A 17673-nucleotide genomic window follows, 5' to 3' on the forward strand; every position below is an offset into this window, starting at 1 on the left:
ACTTTTAATTTTATTTTATTTTTAACATTTTATCTTTAAGAATTTTGATCACTTTTATTCCTGTTACAAGTAATGTAAACATCCCTTGTAAAAGGAATGGTGCATGACCGGTCCTCTTTATGGAGAGGTCTGGGGTCTATAAGACCCCAGATCACTCCTCCAGGCTGGGAAGACTGAGATACAAAAAAAAAAATTAATGATCTCTTTCTTTCCAGCCGAGTCTCCGGCATTGTTTACTTCTGCCAGCTGGACGTAACGTCATAATGTTGCGGCCAGGCCTCCGAAGGTCATAGAAGTGACTGGGGACCATCTCTATGATCATCGTCCAACGGCGGCGCATTTATTCGCCGGCTCGCAGATCACACAGTCGAGCTGGTAGAAACACTAGAGGGCAGCGAGAGGTAGGTGTCCCCTCCTGCCGCCTGTAAGAACGATCAAGCGCTGAACTACCATTCTTATGGTGCACAGAATGTGTGGGTGTGGGCGTCGGCGGTAAAGCGGCGCTAATTTTAGCTGCGTTTTACAGTAGTTTAAGTGGTGCTATTTGGCTGTTTCAACCCCCGCTAGCGGCCGAAAAAGGTTTAAAATGGTGGTATAGTCGCGCTGCCCCATTGATTTCAATGAGTAGGAGCAGTGAATACACCGTTCCAAAATACACCGCCAGCGCACCGCTCCAGTGTGAAAGCCCTCCGGCTTTCACACTGGAGTGAAAAAAGCCGCCTTTTTCAGGCGCTAAACAGGCGATATTTTTAGCGCTGTAGTGTGAAAGGGGCCTAAAAGATGATATCAGAATGATGTCTGTAGCTGCAGGCATCATTCAGATATCCCCACTCAAAGTCTAAGACCTCATATGACATCCTTGGCCTGGAAGTGGTTAAAGTCTTGGGGTTTTTTGGGTTAAAAATAACAAACCTGTTATACTTACCTGCACTATGCAGTGGTTTTGCACAGAGCAGCCCAGATCCTCCTCTTCTCTGGTCCCTCGCCAGCACTCTTGACCTCTCTCTCCTGCCAAATGCCCCCACAGCAAGCAACTTGCTATGGGACAGCCAAGCCGCTGCTCTGTGTGTCCATTCAGACATGTCGCTGCAGCCCAGCCCCCCTCTCCTCATTGACTTGCTGGCTTTGATCGACAGCAACGGAAGCCAATGGCGCCTTGCTGCTATCTTGGCTAGTGAGAAGGAAGAGTCCCGGACAACCTAGACTCTCGTGCAGCATCGCTGGATCTAGATGGGGCTCAGGTAAATATTAGGGGGCTGAGAGGGAGCTGCACACAGGTTTTTCATTTTAATGCATAGAATGCATTAAGATGAAAAATAAATTAAAAAATAACCTTCTGGCTTTAGAACCACTTTCACAAAAATAATTGTCCTGAGCATGCAAAAATAACTTTTAATGTTACACAAGGTTTATATATATATATATATATATATATATATATATATATATATATATATATATATATATATATATATATATATATATATATATATATATATATATATATATATATATATATATATATATATATATATATATTTATATTATCCCTCTTGATTTATGGCTCTTGAAGAAATGGTCAGGGGTAAGAACAATTCTCACTGTAAATTCTATATTCACTTAACCCAGATGTAACCTTTCGGTTTTAGTTGGTGCCATTGGGTTGAATCACTTTCTGGCTCCTTACAGCTAATGCCACGTACACATGACCGGACTTTCTGGCGGACCGGAATCCTTCAGACAATTCGATCGTGTGTGGGCTCCAGACTTTTTTTTGTCCCCAAAAGTCAGACGAACCTAGAAATAAAACATGATTCAAATCTATCCGATTGACAGTCCGATGGACTAGAAATCGGGAAAATCATTAGTCTGTGTGCTAGTCCGATGGACCAAATACAATGCAATGGCAGCTGTTGGCTACTGGCTATTGAACTTGCTTGTCTAGTCCCATTTACGTCATCACATTCAAAGTGAACAGACTTTCGAATGGACTTAGTCCGGTCATGTGTGGCCAAGTCCGTTTCGTTCAGAAAGTCAGTCGGACCTCTGCCTAAAGTCCGTCGGGAAGACCGTCTGACCTAGTCCGTCTAAAAGTCCGGTCGTGTGTACGCGGCATAAGTCTATTGGAAAGATATTTTGGCACTAGCTTTTCTCCATACCTCCCTTAAGACACTCAATAATGTCATCCTCTTGCACCTGGACCATTCAATTGTTTGTTTTACATCATGGAAAATCACTGAGATCTGCCATGATTTGGGTTGGTAATAGTGAATGCAATGACTTTAGATAATTTGTTGAAAATCACATGCCTGGTGCTCCCAAGGGACATGGGGAAACTTGGCATATGATCTTGTCTTTTGACAACCACACAAAACTGAAATTTCACTTAAGTGAAGTTGGCCTGCAGAGGAATTTATTATTATACAGTTCTTGGTTCCTTTAAAGCTCATAAGCATCTTTTATATTTTATATAGAAGCAGAGTCCTTCCAAAGCAGACACATGTCGAGATTTCGTAGGTTTGGGTCCAGTTAAGGAACATGGCATTTTATTTGAATGTGCTCCAGAGAACTGGACAGATCAGAAGAAAGCTCCACCCACCATGTCTTACTGGGCTATAGGGTAAGATACATGACTGATGAATGTAATATATATGGTTTCCTGTAACTTTATGAAGCAAAACAGGCATTGACATTGTTTACTTTAGGTATATTTCTATTTTTGTTTGGTGGGGGGTGGTTTGTTTTACTTCTGAATAGAGTAGATAAGGGATATACCCTCTGTCAAGGTTTTTTTTTTTTTTTTTTATTGCTGAAAGGAAGAAAAGTGAGACGAAGTCCAGAATGTTAGAAATGTCCCAATAACAAGTGGTAAGGGAAAATCTTCCGTTCTGTGGATAACTGTCTAAAGCAGGGTATACAACAAAGGTGCTTAACCGTTTTAATAGTGAGAGACACTTAAGTGATTTGGTAACTGGTTACAGGCCACAAGGAAATGAACTAGTTCAGAATTTTGAATAGCATAATGAACATTCTCCTCCTGCAACCACTGAATGCCAGAGAGAGAGAGAGAGAGAGAGAGAGAGAGAGAGAGAGAGAGAGAGAGAGAGAGAGAGAGAGAGAGAGAGAGAGAGAGAGAGAGAGAGAGAGCAGGAGAAGACTCCTTTTAGTGGTTGCAGAAGGAAACTGGAGAAGATCAGTTCCTGTATATGACAGCCCCTCCTGTCCAAGTGTAATAAAACAGAATGTGATGGGGAGGCCACCAGTGATGTAAGTAACTCCTTTAAAATAAACGGAGTTACTTAACGCAGTTACTTTAGAGGGTAGCGAGTAATCTAACTGATTACTCTTCCCCTCATGGTAACTCAGTTCCCATGACTTGGGCTGTAGTCACCGCAATTACATCTCCCGCCCAAAAGGTCCGCCGCGCTGCCTGGCCGCTCTTTCCGCCGCGGGGAGGGGGGCTTTCGCCCGCTGAGCTGAGAAGTGGCTGAGACTCAGAGAGACTGTCTGGACTGCCCCATCCCACCCCGCCTATCCAGAGAGAGAGCATGTAGGGAGCGGACACTGAAAAATGAAGTCAGCTGGCACCAATCGAGTGAGGGTCTCTCTCTCTCCCTCTCCCTCTCCCCATGAGGAAAGGCATCCCTCTGACGATTCGAATTGCAGTGCAATCGATCCATCCTAAGTCCTCCACCACCTCTGCTTCTTACTGATCCCATCCCTACCCACCATCACTTCTACAACAGAGGTGATGGGGGGGGGGGGGGGTACGGTAGGGATGAGATCAGTGGTGGTGGGGGGTGGGATCAGTAAGAGGCAGTGGTGGTGGGGGGTTGGGATCAGTAAGAGGCAGAGGTGGTGGTGAGAGAGGATGGCACCACCACCGCTGCCAACGCCCCCCCCCCCCCAAGTACCACCGCTGCCTGCCACCCCCTCAAGTACCACCGCTGCCACCCCTGTCAGTTACTTTGCTGAGTAACTAATTACTTTTCCAATGTAGTAACCGAGTTACTAACGCAATTACTTTTTGGGAGAAGTAATTTGTAACTTAACACATTACTTTTTTAAAGTAAGACGACCAACACTGGAGGCCGCACAGGCCCCCTGGTGCATGGGGCGCAGTCACCATTGCGACCCCTGATACTACACCATTGGTTGGGCAGTATGTGGTAAAAACACATCTAAACTATGGGGTTTTACTGCCCCCCCCCCCTCCCCAAACTACAAATGTAAACTAGCCCTTACTGTCCTGAACCCTCTATAAGGCTGCTTTCACACAAATGTGCTGCACTTTAACGGCACCACGGATAAAGTGCAGTGCATCTGTGGCTTTCCTGCAAGCTAGCTGTGCTTTGCCATAGATTTCTATTATATTTTGCAAGTGTGGCGCACTGTCTGAGAGTGCACCAAAACTGAATTCAGAAGTTTTGGTGCGGTTTCAAAAAGCACACCAAACCCACAGGATAAAATAGAAGTGCACTTTTCAAGTCTTGCCACAGATTCTCAATTTGAATTTAGGTCTGGACTTTGACTGGGCCATACTAACACATGAATATGCTTTGATCTAAACCATTCCATTGTAGCTGGCTGTATGTTTAGGGTTGTTGTCCTGCTGGAAGGCAAACCTCCGCCCCAGTCTCTTTTTTTTGCAGGTTTTCTTCTAAGATTGCCCTGTATTTGACTCCATCCATCTTCCCATCAACTCTGGCCAGCTTCCCTGTCTCTGCTGAAGAAAAACATCCCACATGATGCTGCCACCACCATGTTTTGCGGTGGGGATGGCGTGTTCAGGGTGATCTGCGGAGTTAGTTTTCTGCCACACATAGCATTTTTTTTTTTAGACTAAAAAGTTACATTTTGGTCTCATCTTGACCAGAGCGCCTTCTTCTACATGTTTGCGGTGTCCCCCACATGGCTTCTCGCAAACAGGACTTCTTATGGCTTTCTTTCAACAATGGCTTTCTTCTTGCCACTCTTCCATAAAGGCCAGATTTGTGGAGTGCACGACTAATAATTGTCCTGGGGACAGATTCTCCCACCTGAGCCGTGGATCTCTGCAGCTCCTCCAGAGTTGCCATGGGCCTCTTGGCTGCTTCTCTGATTAATGCTCTCCTTACCTGGCCTGTCAGTTTAGGTGGACGGCCATGTCTTGGTAGGTTTGCAGTAGTGCCATACTCTTTATATTTCCCCAATCGTCTTTCAGGACAGCCACCTTAGAGAGACACCGGCTCCTCCCCTCTGAGGAAACACCGCCTTCAATTTCATAATTTAAGCCTCCTCCTCCCTTCGTTCCTCAGTTATGGTGTTTCCTCCGGCGGGGAGACATCGCCAAGGAACCTTAGGCTAAATTCGGTTGGTGAAACTGAAGCCACCCGAGCGGAGCCCTGGCCCCGTTCGGCTATCCGACCGTTCATCGGTCGGTCCAGGACAGTCCTATCAGCGGGGAGCTGAAGTGTTCGTACTGTCCATATACCCTAAACTCCGCTTGGGGAAAGCGGGAAGTTTATGGGGTCGTCCGTTCGTTCACCCGCGGGGGTTTCAACGGAACAAACAGTCCAGTTGGCTGGGGAAGCTGAATACTCGACTGACCTTTACACGCACTCCAATCTTCGCTTGGGGAAAGCAGGAAGTCTTTGGAGAGGTTCATCCTTGCGTTTCGCCCAGTGGGGTGCTGAACGAAGGCGTCCAGGGCCCCCCTGTGTACGCAGCCGGCTGGGAGCTGGAAGCCGGACCGGTAGGCGGGCGACGTCAGTTCCGGTGGGGGCGGACCCCTTCGTTCGATCCGCGTCTTCCGGTTCCGGACGCGGCACGTGAAAGGGAACCTAGCGTTCGGCTGGTGCGGCCTCTCTTTTCACAGTTGCACAGGTAGCTGTTAGAGGCGCATTCGTACCACGCTTCCTCAACGGGAGAATGTCCGAGGCAGAGGCTTCAAAAACTCCTGGAGATAATAGCACCAGCCACTCGAAGGTAAGAGGAAACCTGGGGAGGTGTTCCCTTACTTGTATCCAGTAGCTCCACTGGTGTTCCTCCTTGGTGGTCGGGGGGAAGGGTAGTGTGTCTGGGATCCTGGTGATGGTTGATCCTAGGGGGGGCACTCCCGGTGGTCCTCTATGTAGCGCTGGTGTTGCTGTTTTTTAGGCTCATGCTGCCCCTTCCTGTATTTTGTGTCTTTCAGAAAGCCACGAGCAAGTCCCCCCATGGTTCTAAGAAGAAGTGCCCTTCGTGTAGAACGTCTATGGGAGACTCTTGGTCTAAAGCTATTTGCAAACAATGTATTGAGGATTTACTTAAGGAACAGGCAGTAGAGCAGGGTGCAGATCTGGTAGCTTCTATGAAGGAACTCTCTGGTACCTTTCAGTCCTTCCAAAACTTTTTTTCCAGTTTTCAGTGGCCCCAGCCTCCGAGCACTCCTACACCAGCGCAGCAGAGTGTACCATCCAGCCCTGTGGATGTTCCTCCTGCAAGGGGAGAGAGTTCAGAGGGTCCCAGGGAGGAAGCTGAGGAGGAAATTGACAGTGTCGTTTCAGACTCCCAGGGGGAGTCTGACGCAGAGATGCTGGATGGGGAATCCAGCAGAATCTCGCGGTATAAGCTTTCCCTGGAGGATGTGGATGAGCTCTTGGGAGCGATTCATACCACTTTAGGTATTCAAGAAGAAACTAAGACATTGTCACTCCATGATCGGATGTACAAGGGCATGGGGGAACAAAAGAAGCGGGTGTTCCCAGTGCATGACGTCTTGATCGATACCATCAAGAAGGAATGGCGGGATCCCGAAAGGAAACCTTTCTTTTCTGGGGCATTAAGACGTAGGTTTCCTTTTTCGGAGGAAGAGACTCTCGTCTGGAATAAATCTCCCAGACTAGACGCTGCTTTTTCCCAGGTGTCCAGACACACTGATCTATCTTTTGAGGATATGGGGGTACTGTCTAACCCTATGGATCGAAGGATGGATTACCTTCTTAAGAAGGCCTGGGATTCGTCACAGGGAAATCTTAAGCCAGCCATGGCATCCACGGTGGTGGCCCGTAACATGGAGTATTGGCTCACCCAGATTAGCGCACACATTGAAGCAGGGACAGCAAAGGAGACTATTCTATCCTCCTTTCCCATGCTTCTTAAAGGGATAGCCTACATAGCGGACGCTTCGGCGGAATCCGTGAGGATGTCGGCAAGGTCCTTGGCCCTGACCAACTCTGCCAGGAGAGCCTTATGGTTGAAGACCTGGCCTGGAGACAATGCATCCAAACTTAAACTTTGTGGAATCCCCTTTACAGGAGATCTACTGTTTGGACCAGGCCTTGAAGCGGTGCTAGATCGCACAGCAGACAAAAGAAAGGCCTTTCCTGTTAAAAGGAAAATTGGGGAACAAGCCAAAAGAAAGACTCGTCCCCAGAAAAGGGTTGTACCACCCCGTACGGTTCAGCAGAAGAAAAGTTGGGGACTCAAAAGCAAGGGACCCGGGGGAGCAATTTTTCGCCCTCCTGAACAGCCCAAAAAATCTCAGTGACAGGGTCACGGTGGGAGGAAGATTGGGGGCCTTCCTCCCACAGTGGGAAATGATTTCCTCCAATCAGTTTGTCTTGGGGATCGTCAGAGGAGGTTACCATTTGGAGTTTTCGGAACTCCCTCCTCTGAGGTTCCTTGTCACCGAGCTGCCAAAATGCGCAGAAAAATCATCTGCCCTTCTTTCCTCTCTTCAGGAGTTGGAAGAACAGGAGGTGGTAGTACGGGTTCCAGAAGGAGAGACAAGCAGAGGCTTCTACTCTCACGTCTTCGTGATTCGCAAGCCTTCGGGAAAGTTCAGGCTCATCCTGAACCTGAAGCCCCTGAATGTCTCAGTTACCTACAGAAGGTTTCGGATGGATTCGGTTTACTCAGTAAAAGCACTCCTACCTCCGAACTGCTTCATGGCATCAATAGATCTGAAAGATGCATACCTGCATATTCCAATCGCAGAGTCCCACCAGCGTTTTCTCAGACTGGCAGTGAGAACTCCAATGGAAGTACTACACCTTCAGTTCAGAGCGCTTCCTTTCGGACTATCCTCTTCCCCCCGAATCTTCACCAAAGTGATGGCAGAAGTTCTGGCATTTCTGCGTCTCAGGGGAATCTCGGTGATCGCATATCTCGACGATCTCCTTCTGTTTGCCCCTTCCCCAGCACAATTAATTCAGGATTTACAGGTCACAAGAAACCTGTTATTAAGCCTGGGTTGGCTCCTGAACCTGGAGAAATCCAACTTAATCCCTTCCCAGAGGGTCACTTTCCTAGGGTACGAGTTGGACTCAACAGTACAAAGGGTCTTTCTTCCTTTGGAAAAAATTCAAAAGATAGACAGGGCTCTGTTGTGTCTTCAGGGCAACCACCAGATCTCCATAAGGAAGATCATGTCAGCGCTAGGGTTGCTGACATCCGCTCTTCCAGCGGTTCAGTGGGCAGGGTTACATTACCGCCCTCTACAATTATTTGTGCTGAAGGTTTGGGATCACAGCCAGGAATCTTTGGATTCTCTGGTTTCGATTCCAGATCAGGTAAAGAGGTCCCTCTGGTGGTGGAGGAAGGGAGCAAATTTGTCCCAAGGTCTAGAGTGGGTCATGCCAACCTCCAGGGTGGTCACGACCGATGCAAGCAGCTCAGGTTGGGGGGCACACCTAGACTCCCAATTAATACAGGGTATTTGGGAAAAGAGGGACTCGAGGAGATCCTCGAATTGGAGGGAGCTGAGGGCAGTAGATCTAGCTCTCAGAACCTTTCAGAAGGAGCTTCGGGGGAATCACGTAAGGGTAAGGTCGGACAACTCCTCGGTGGTAGCTTACATCAACAGACAGGGGGGCACCAGGAGCAAGTCCTTATGGGCCCTAGCGGAAGCCATCCTCAGATGGGCCGAAGCAAATATCCTGTCCCTTTCAGCAGTCCACTTGAAGGGAGAACAAAATCAGGTGGCAGATTTTCTCAGCAGGAGAACTCTGAGAGAAGGCAATTGGGTTCTCAAGCAGGAAATATTCGAAATGATCACCCGGAGATGGGGGATTCCTGCAATAGATCTCTTTGCCGCAAGGGAAAATGCGAAGGTAGCAACGTTCTTCTCCATAAACAGGGGGGACGGGGCATTGGCGGTGGACGCACTAGCACAGAGTTGGGGTTTCTCCAGGTGCTATGCTTTCCCCCCTCCAGTGCTCATTCCAGCAGTATTAAGGAAATTTCAAGTGGAGAACACTACCCTAATTCTAATTGCACCTCACTGGCCCAGGAGGCCGTGGTTCTCGATCTTGAAGGGACTGTCTGTAGAACCCCCCTGGATTCTCCCAGTGCAGGAGGATCTCCTGTCTCAAGGTCCGGTGTTCTGCCCTCAGGTAGGACGATGGAACCTGGCAGCGTGGCTTCTGAGGAAGAATTGCTAAAAGCCAAGGGCTTCTCAGACCGGTTGGTAGCCACTCTTCTAAACTGTAGGAAAAAGGAAACCCAGTCCATTTACTTAAAGGTATGGAAACGGTTTAACAGCTGGTGTTCAGAGGGTTCCTTCAACGTGCATAGCCCTATAGCCGTTCTAGAGTTCCTACAGGCAGGGGCGGATAAGGGGTTAGCGCTTGGAACACTAAAAGCTCAGGTTTCCGCTTTGAGCGTGTTTTTAGAGAAACATCTAGCGTCAGATCCTTGGGTCGTAAGGTTCTTCAGGGCCCTAGGTAGGCAAAGACCAGCTTCAAGCTCCCCCTTCCCGGTTTGGGATCTTTCTTTAGTTTTACAGGTTCTCACAGGGGAACCTTTTGAGCCGTTAGAATCTTGCTCGTTAAAGCTGATCACTCTCAAAACGGTGTTTTTGGTAGCGATCACTACAGCAAGAAGAGTAAGTGAACTCGAAGCCCTTTCTGTCAGGGCTCCCTTTTTTCAGGTTTTTCCGGATCGTCTGGTTTTGAAGATAGATCCGGCCTTTTTGCCTAAGGTAGCTTCTAGTTTCCACAGGATGCAGGAGATCGTGCTACCTACATTTTGTTCAAATCCAGTTAGAGAACAGGAACACATGTTTCACAGACTAGATGTTAGAAGATGTGTTCTTTATTATTTAGACTGCACAAGTCAGTTCAGAAAGACAGATTCACTTTTTGTTTTATTTTCAGGGGCCAGGAAGGGTTCCAAAGCCTCTAGACGTACCATAGCTAGATGGTTAAGGTTAGCCATTGGGCAGGCATACGTGGCAGGGGGATTAGATCCTCCAGCGGGCATTAGAGCACACTCAACCAGGGCCGTGGCAACTTCTCAGGCAGAGTGGGCTGGTGCGTCTCCGGAACAGATCTGTAGAGCTGCAACGTGGTCCAGTTTTTCTACGTTTGTGAGACACTATAGACTGGATCTTCTGTCAGCCAAAGACCAAGCCTTTGGTCGAAAGGTGCTACAGGCAGTAGTCCCACCCTAAGGTAATATACTCGCTTATCCTCTCTAAGGTGGCTGTCCTGAAAGACGATTGGGGAAAAATGGAATTACGTACCGGTAATGTCCTTTTCCAGGAGTCTTTCAGGACAGCACCGGTTCCCACCCAAATTGTTGCAGATCATCGGGAACTCATTGCATGAGATCGTCAGGTAAGACTTAAAAAGTTTATTTGTTTGACGTGTTCTTGTGTCTCCCCAGTTTGGCCGGAGGTACTCTGGAAGAACTGAGGAACGAAGGGAGGAGGAGGCTTAAATTATGAAATTGAAGGCGGTGTTTCCTCAGAGGGGAGGAGCCGGTGTCTCTCTAAGGTGGCTGTCCTGAAAGACTCCTGGAAAAGGACATTACCGGTACGTAATTCCATTTTTTCTGATGGTGGATTGAACAGTGCTCCGTGAAATGTTAAAACCTTGGGATATTTTTTTGTAACCTAAACCTGCTTTAAACTTCTCCACAACTTTATCCCTGACCTGTATTGTGTGTTCCTTGGCCTTTATGTGGCCTTTATGATGCTGTTTGTTCACTAAGGTTCTCTAACACAGTGGTCATCAACCCTGTCCTCAAGACCCACTAACAGGCCAGGTTTTAGGTATTACTATTATTAGGAGATGCAGACTAGAATACTGCAATCGCTGAGCAGCAAATTATATCACCTGTGATGTATTTCAGTTATCTTGCAAACCTGGCCTGATGGGCCCTGAGGACATCACTGAGGGCTTCACAGAACAGCTGTATTTATTCTGAGATTAAATTACACATAGGTGGACTCTATATTTACTAATCAGGTGACTTCTGAGGGCAATTGGTTTCACTCGATTTTAGTTAGGGGTATCGGTGTAAAGGGGGCTGAATGCGTGCCACACTTTTCACATATTTAAAAAAAAAAAAAAAAACATTTATCATTTTTCTTCCACTTCACAATTATGTGCTGCTTTGTGTTGGTCTATCACATGAAATCCCAATAAAATACATTTATGTTTTTGGTTGTAACATGACAAATATGTGGAAAATCTCAAGGGGTGTGAATACTTTTTCAAGGCACTGTACATGGACTGAAATTCATCAGGAACCCAGCAGCCTTTCGGCTGTGTACCGTCTGTTCAACAAAAGCCAGCAGTTTTTCTGCTGAGTTTTTCCTTCAGATTTAGCAAAACCATATAATATGAGGTCAAACCTCATATTAGTGCAGAGTTTCAATGTGTATGCAATCAAGCAGGCCCTTACACTACATGGTTTTGGTAAACCTGAAGGAAAAACTCAGCAGAAAAACTGATAGTGTGTATGGGGCTTAACAGTCATGCTGGAAAACCAGCATTCGATCAGCACTGATCTATGCATTCTGACTCCTCCCCATCAGAATATAGTAGCGTGACGGGAGATCCCTGCATCACATGTCATTTGTGTTTGATGCATTTATCTTTTTTTTTCTTCTTTCTGCCTGCTGATTAAACAAAAAAGAACTGCACGTGTATATACCCAGCTTTAGTTGGGAATCCCCTTTCGCTTTGTAGGATTTCCTCTAAATTTTTGTTACGTCCTTTGGGCAGGAATTGATTTTCCCAGTGATAATACACAGACAGAAAAACATAACTTGGCAGGAGTTTCAATCCTTCCTTCCCTACTGGTTTTTGTACATTTTTACTCGTTGATTTATTGTCCACGCTGCTTCTGGCTTAATCTGATTGTAGTAAATTCAATTTTTTTCCTTCTAGTTTTACTCTAATTTAGGCGTATATTATCTGAAATTAGAATTTTTGGCAGTCTCCATTCTTTAGATCGACTAAAAGGGAACAAACCATGACTGTGCTTATTGTACAAGACTATTAACATTGAGTTAAATTATGTCATTAGTATTATGGTTGTTGTGCATACATATGAAAGATTTACATTTCTCCCTTTTATTTAGCTTGAGTTTTGGATCATGAGTCATGTAAAGTTTTTAGACCTCGTTTACAAAAAGACCTGAGTCGATCTAGTTCAACCAATAGAAAAAAAATAGTGTTAATAAATAGAAAACACCCATATACAGAATCCTATACCCACAGTTGATCCAGAGTAAGGAAAACCAGCATAATGCGATTTTGCTCCAGCAGTGGTTATATAAAATCCTACATGCTGATCCCCCAGAAATCAATTGGATTTTCCCTAGATGAACAATCTCTAACAATTTACACGTCTGCATTTTAAAAAAAATCATAGTTTTTTTTTGCCTGAATATGGACTGAAAACACAAAGGTGTGACTGGGCCCTGAGTGCCTCCTTCTAAGCTCTTAACAGCTTAACCTTGCTATTTCTTGGTCTGAGTGTGGTGTGTGTATAAGGTTTGGTAGTTGACAGACTTCTGGTAAACCCTAAATTCTGACCAGTGGCGGAACTACTGCCATAGCGGCACATGCAGCCGCTATGGGGCCCGCAGCTGAGAGGGGCCCGTGGGAAGGATGAGGAATGCATACTGTGGAGGGGGGCATCACCTCCCGCATGTTCCCCCAGCCAGCGGAAGCGAGGAGAGGAAGAGGCAAGCTGTCTGTACGAGCAGAGAGCTGTAATAGCTTTCATTTGAATGTCCCGTGTTCCCGGGGCTCACCGTCACATAGCCCCACCTCTTGGCCCGGCGTCTTTGATAGACAGAACACCGGTCCAATGCGGGACATGTGACATCATCAAAGGCTGCAGGCCAAGAGGTGGGGCTATGTGACGGTGAGCCCCGGGAACACAGGACATTCAAATGAAAGCTATTACAGCTCTCTGCTCGTACAGACAGCTTGCCTCTTCCTCTCCTCGCTTCCCCTGGCTGGGGGACCGTGCAGACGGTGCTCGCCCCCCACTCTGAGTCAGCCCCACACTTGCCCGCAGCCATTTGAGGGCTCCATACTGGACTGCACTCCACATCCTCCCCGGTAGTTCTGCCACTGGCTCGCCTCTTCCTCTGCACAGGTGAGGCTGCAATTGTGACTGCACATTCATTCAGCATTTCTCTAGTTGTTCTAATTCTAGCATTAGTCATTGGTTACATAAAGGAAAATTACAAATGCTGATCTTTTAATTCGTGTTATATGGTAATTTTTTGAATTTGAATTGGCAAAGGAAACTAATGTTTGAAAAAAAATTTATGTCTAAAGAACATGTAATGTACAGTGCATTTTTGCATGTAGGAATTATCTTTACTACATATTTCAGATTTTTTTTTTTTTTTTTTTTTTTTTTTTTTTAGTGTTTGCATTTTTAACCACTTTCAGACCGGACCAATTTGCTGGTCAAAGACCAGACCACTTTTTGCGATTCGGCACTGCGTCGCTTTAACTGACAATTGCGCGGTCGTGCGACGTGGCTCCCAAACAAAATTGACGTCCTTTTTTCCCCACAAATAGAGCTTTCTTTTGGTGGTATTTGATTACCCCTGTGGTTTTTATTTTTTGCGCTATAAACAAAAATAGAGCGACAATTTTGAAAAAAACGCATTATTTTTTACTTTTTGTTATAATAAATATCCCCCAAAAATATATAAAAAAACATATATTTTTTTCCCTCAATTTAGGGCGATACGTATTCTTGTACATATTTTTGGTAAAAAAAAAATCGCAATTATCGATTATTGATTGGTTTGCGCAAAAGTTATAGCGTTTACAAAATAGGGATAGTTTTATAGCATTTTTATTAATTTTTTATTATTTATTTTTTTACTAGTAATGGCGGCGATCTGCGATTTTTATTGTGACTGCGACATTGTCGGGGACCCATCGGACATTTTTGGGACCATTGTCATTTATACAGTAATCACTGCTATATAAATGCAGTGATTCCTGTGTAAATGACACTGGCAGTAAAAAGGGTTAACCAGTGGGTGGCAGTGTAGGGGTTAAGTGTTCCTAGGGGTGTGTTACTAACTGTGGGGGGGTTGGGCTTTCATTTAGTGTACACTGATCTCTGCTCCAATCACATGGAGCAGAGATCAGCGTCACTAGTTGCTAGGCAGAATGGGAAAATGTTGTTTATACAGCATTTCCTCCATTCGGCCGCTCCGTGAGACGATCGCGGGGATGCCCGCGGCGATCGAGTCCGCGGGTCCCGCGACCGGACTCACGGGGGTCCCGACCAGCGCGGTCAGCACGTCCTGAGTAAAGTCATTCAGGAGGGATCCAGGCCAGGTGTCGGTGAGTGGAAATCACAGTGGAAAGCTCTGGAAGAGACATGCCAGGAGTTGGATGTAGAGCCAGAGCCCCCCCACTGTGAGGCAGCCCCACACTTGCCAGCAGCCATTTGAGGGCTCCAGTATGCATTCCTCATCCTCCCCGGTAGTTCCGCCACTGGCTCGCCTCTCCCTCTGCACAGGTGAGGCTGCATTGTGCTCGGGTCACGCTGCATTGGGCACAGGTGAGGCTGTATTGGGCATGGGTCACGATGCATTGGGCATAGGGGAGGCTGCATTGGGCACAGGCAGGCCACGCTGCATTGGGCACAGGTGAGACCACATTGGGCACAGGGGAGGGTGCTTTGGGCACAGGCCACACTGCATTGGGCATAGGTAAGGCTGTATTGGGCACTGGACAGGCTGCATTGGGCACAAGTGGGCACAGGTGAGGCAGTATTGGGCATGGGCAGGCCACGCTGCATTGGGAACAGGCAGGCCACATTGGGTACAGGTGAGGATTATTGAAGCGCTAACACCAGCTGTTTGGAGTATCTTTATCTGTTGATTGTTAAACGTTCTGGAATATGTATATTGCTATTGTGGTGTAGGATCTGGGCCTGTTGTTCCTCCATCCCTTTTCTTTGCTTCCTTCCTTCTTTCCTCCTTCATCTCAGACTCGAACCACACCCCCTTTGAGCCACGCATTTTAAACCACGCCCACTATTTAATTTAAGCCCCGCCATTTTTTTGTGGGGGGGGCTGTTTGAGGGGGGGGCCCCCATACAACATTTTGCTATGGGGCCCTGTGATTTCTAGTTACGCCCCTGATTCTGACACTTGAGAAAAAGGGTCAGACAAAGTAAGGATGCATATAATTATTATGTAAGCATTACAGTAATTCAAAGCTGAATACTGGGATTGTTGCATAAGCCCAGTTGTGACAGCTCCTTTGAAAGAAGAAATACCAGACGCACACATTTTGGTGCTCATCGTATTATCTAAAGGTAATCGTTACTTTTACTTTTCTTTATTTTGGAATACCATGGCCAGGTTTCCACACACATTATCCCACACTTGTATAGAGAAGTCTCCATTTACAGGATGTTGGAGTAATGTAATGTAGGAACTATAATCAGTGCAGATGTTCTGGTTGCTATGACAGAAAGGCAAATATGTATTTCCCCATAAATATATACAATAATGTGCAATGTTAATGAAATCCTGCTTACAATGACCACACAATACTGTACATGGTAAATCACTTAAGTAGAGCACTTAATAGATGAAACTTGAATACACAGGATGGTTGTTGAACGATTGCCCGGTGTCTCAACACTCCACTGACAAGCTGACCATTACTTTCTATTGCAGGAGACTCTTTCTACAGCCACAGCCTCAGGAGTTCTACGTTTGCTTCCACGATTCAGTCACGGAAGTTGCAGTTGAGTTGGCTTTTAAGCTGTCATTTGGGATGCCACTTTAGTGGTCTCTGCTTCATACACCAATGACTTTTGTATTGAAAATACAATAACTGTGCAAGCACTTATGTTGGCCATTCATGTGGCAAATCAATCACTTGATTCAGCCTTCCATTTAATATTTAATAGCACTGAAAGCTTGATTTCTGCCAACCTGTTGGAAAGATCACTGACCACAATGGAAACCTCTTGATTTAAACACGATTTCCAATTAGTGTCTGGTTAGTTGAATTTTTTCACTTAATCTTTAAAGTATAATAGCGTTGTTGAACTTTTGAGCATTTTATTTATTGATTTTGTTTTTTATAAAATTAAGTATTGGATATATCTAACTAGTTTTTCAAGGTACTGATTTATTTTTTCAAATATTATATGTTAGCAGCAATGCAGCAGAAAGAACGTTAAGAATGAAAGTGTCCCTGTGATATTTCCTTATTATTTGCCCTCGTCCATGGGTCGTCCATGGTTTAGTTGATACTAACAGCAATTTTTATCTTTCTGTGAATGCCCTCATAGCTGCTAAGGCTAGCTCTATAGTGTCTGAGCCTAGGGAACCCTATGTTCACTCCTCAGACTGGCAAGGAAATTACACTGAAAGCAATTGACTAGAACAGCAAAAAAATAAATAAATTAAAATACCATTTTCTAAACTGCTTTTGATTTTAGTTCCCTATGTAATGATTTTATTGGTGACCGGTTCTCTTTGATGAGACATCAGGGATCTAAACATAGCAAATGAAGTGCAGATCGAATTGCATTTGTTTCTTCCCTAGCCATAGTGGCTGGGGAAAGTGACGGGGGGACACAAAAGTGATGTTTTACATGTTACTTCCGTGTCAGTAACAGGAAGGGTTGGTCAGTGAACAGACCTTTACTATTCTTCCTCCCCTCTACCCAGTATCACCCGCCATTACCGATTCCGCATTTGCCAATGGGCGCATGGAGCCCGGGAAATGTGGGCGCACACACAGGGGTCCTTGCCATTACCAGCATGTATGGAAGTGATCCAAGTCCATATGGCAGCTGGGAGTCTGCTTGATAGATTTACACACACTGCCAGCAGTGGCATTCCCCCCCCCCCCCCCCCCCCGTTGCCTCTAACATTTCTATGTGTGTCGCAATTAAAAGGTTAATGTATAAGAAGCATTATTGAGTCTTGTGAATTGGCTACCTCTACAAAGAAACAACAAAATGTGTGATATTGATGAAATAACAGCTGGAACAAAGGGAAATATCTTTGTGAATTGGCTCTATAGGGTCTTCCGAGTGGCAGGACCTTGTCATATAGTGCAGTGAACATCAGGACCTAGCTCTGTGTCTGAAACTGTCATGGTTACTTGCATGCTTGAAGACTGGCAATATAGGCATGAATTCAGGCACATGTCAAGGCAGCAATAGCCGACTTTAGGAGGTCTCTCAGTTAAATGAGCAAATCTAATAAAGAGGGTAAACATCAATATGTCATTGGTATGCCTGCACAGTTCTAATTTAAACCTAAATATTCACATTTCTCCTTAGTGTTTCTAAAGTCAGAACTTTTTTGACCCTAATGCACTGCATGCATAAAGGTAAAAAGCATTCTGTGGGTAGCCCCCCAAATACTTTCCTGAGCCCAATATCAATCCCGGGCTGTGCACG

At 45.8% G+C, this 17673-nt stretch overlaps 1 protein-coding gene across 2 annotated transcripts in view; it reads left to right on the forward strand.

The window, feature by feature from the left end:
- The window catches only part of INTU (inturned planar cell polarity protein), a 158954-nt gene extending 141835 nt beyond the window's left edge, over nt 1-17119 (forward strand). For both annotated transcript variants that reach the window (XM_077476882.1, XM_077476881.1), the window contains exons 15-16: nt 2475-2620; nt 15929-17119. In XM_077476882.1, coding sequence (XP_077333008.1) covers nt 2475-2620; nt 15929-16040 — 258 coding nt within the window. In that variant the 3' untranslated portion in view covers nt 16041-17119. The remainder of the gene's footprint in view (nt 1-2474; nt 2621-15928) is intronic.
- Nucleotides 17120-17673: the final 554 nt, after the last annotated feature.

This window comes from Lithobates pipiens, unplaced genomic scaffold (genome assembly GCF_037356315.1).
Source record: "Lithobates pipiens isolate NorthernLeopardFrog02 unplaced genomic scaffold, aLitPip1_a1.2 Scaffold_13, whole genome shotgun sequence".
NCBI classification, from domain to species: domain Eukaryota; kingdom Metazoa; phylum Chordata; class Amphibia; order Anura; family Ranidae; genus Lithobates; species Lithobates pipiens.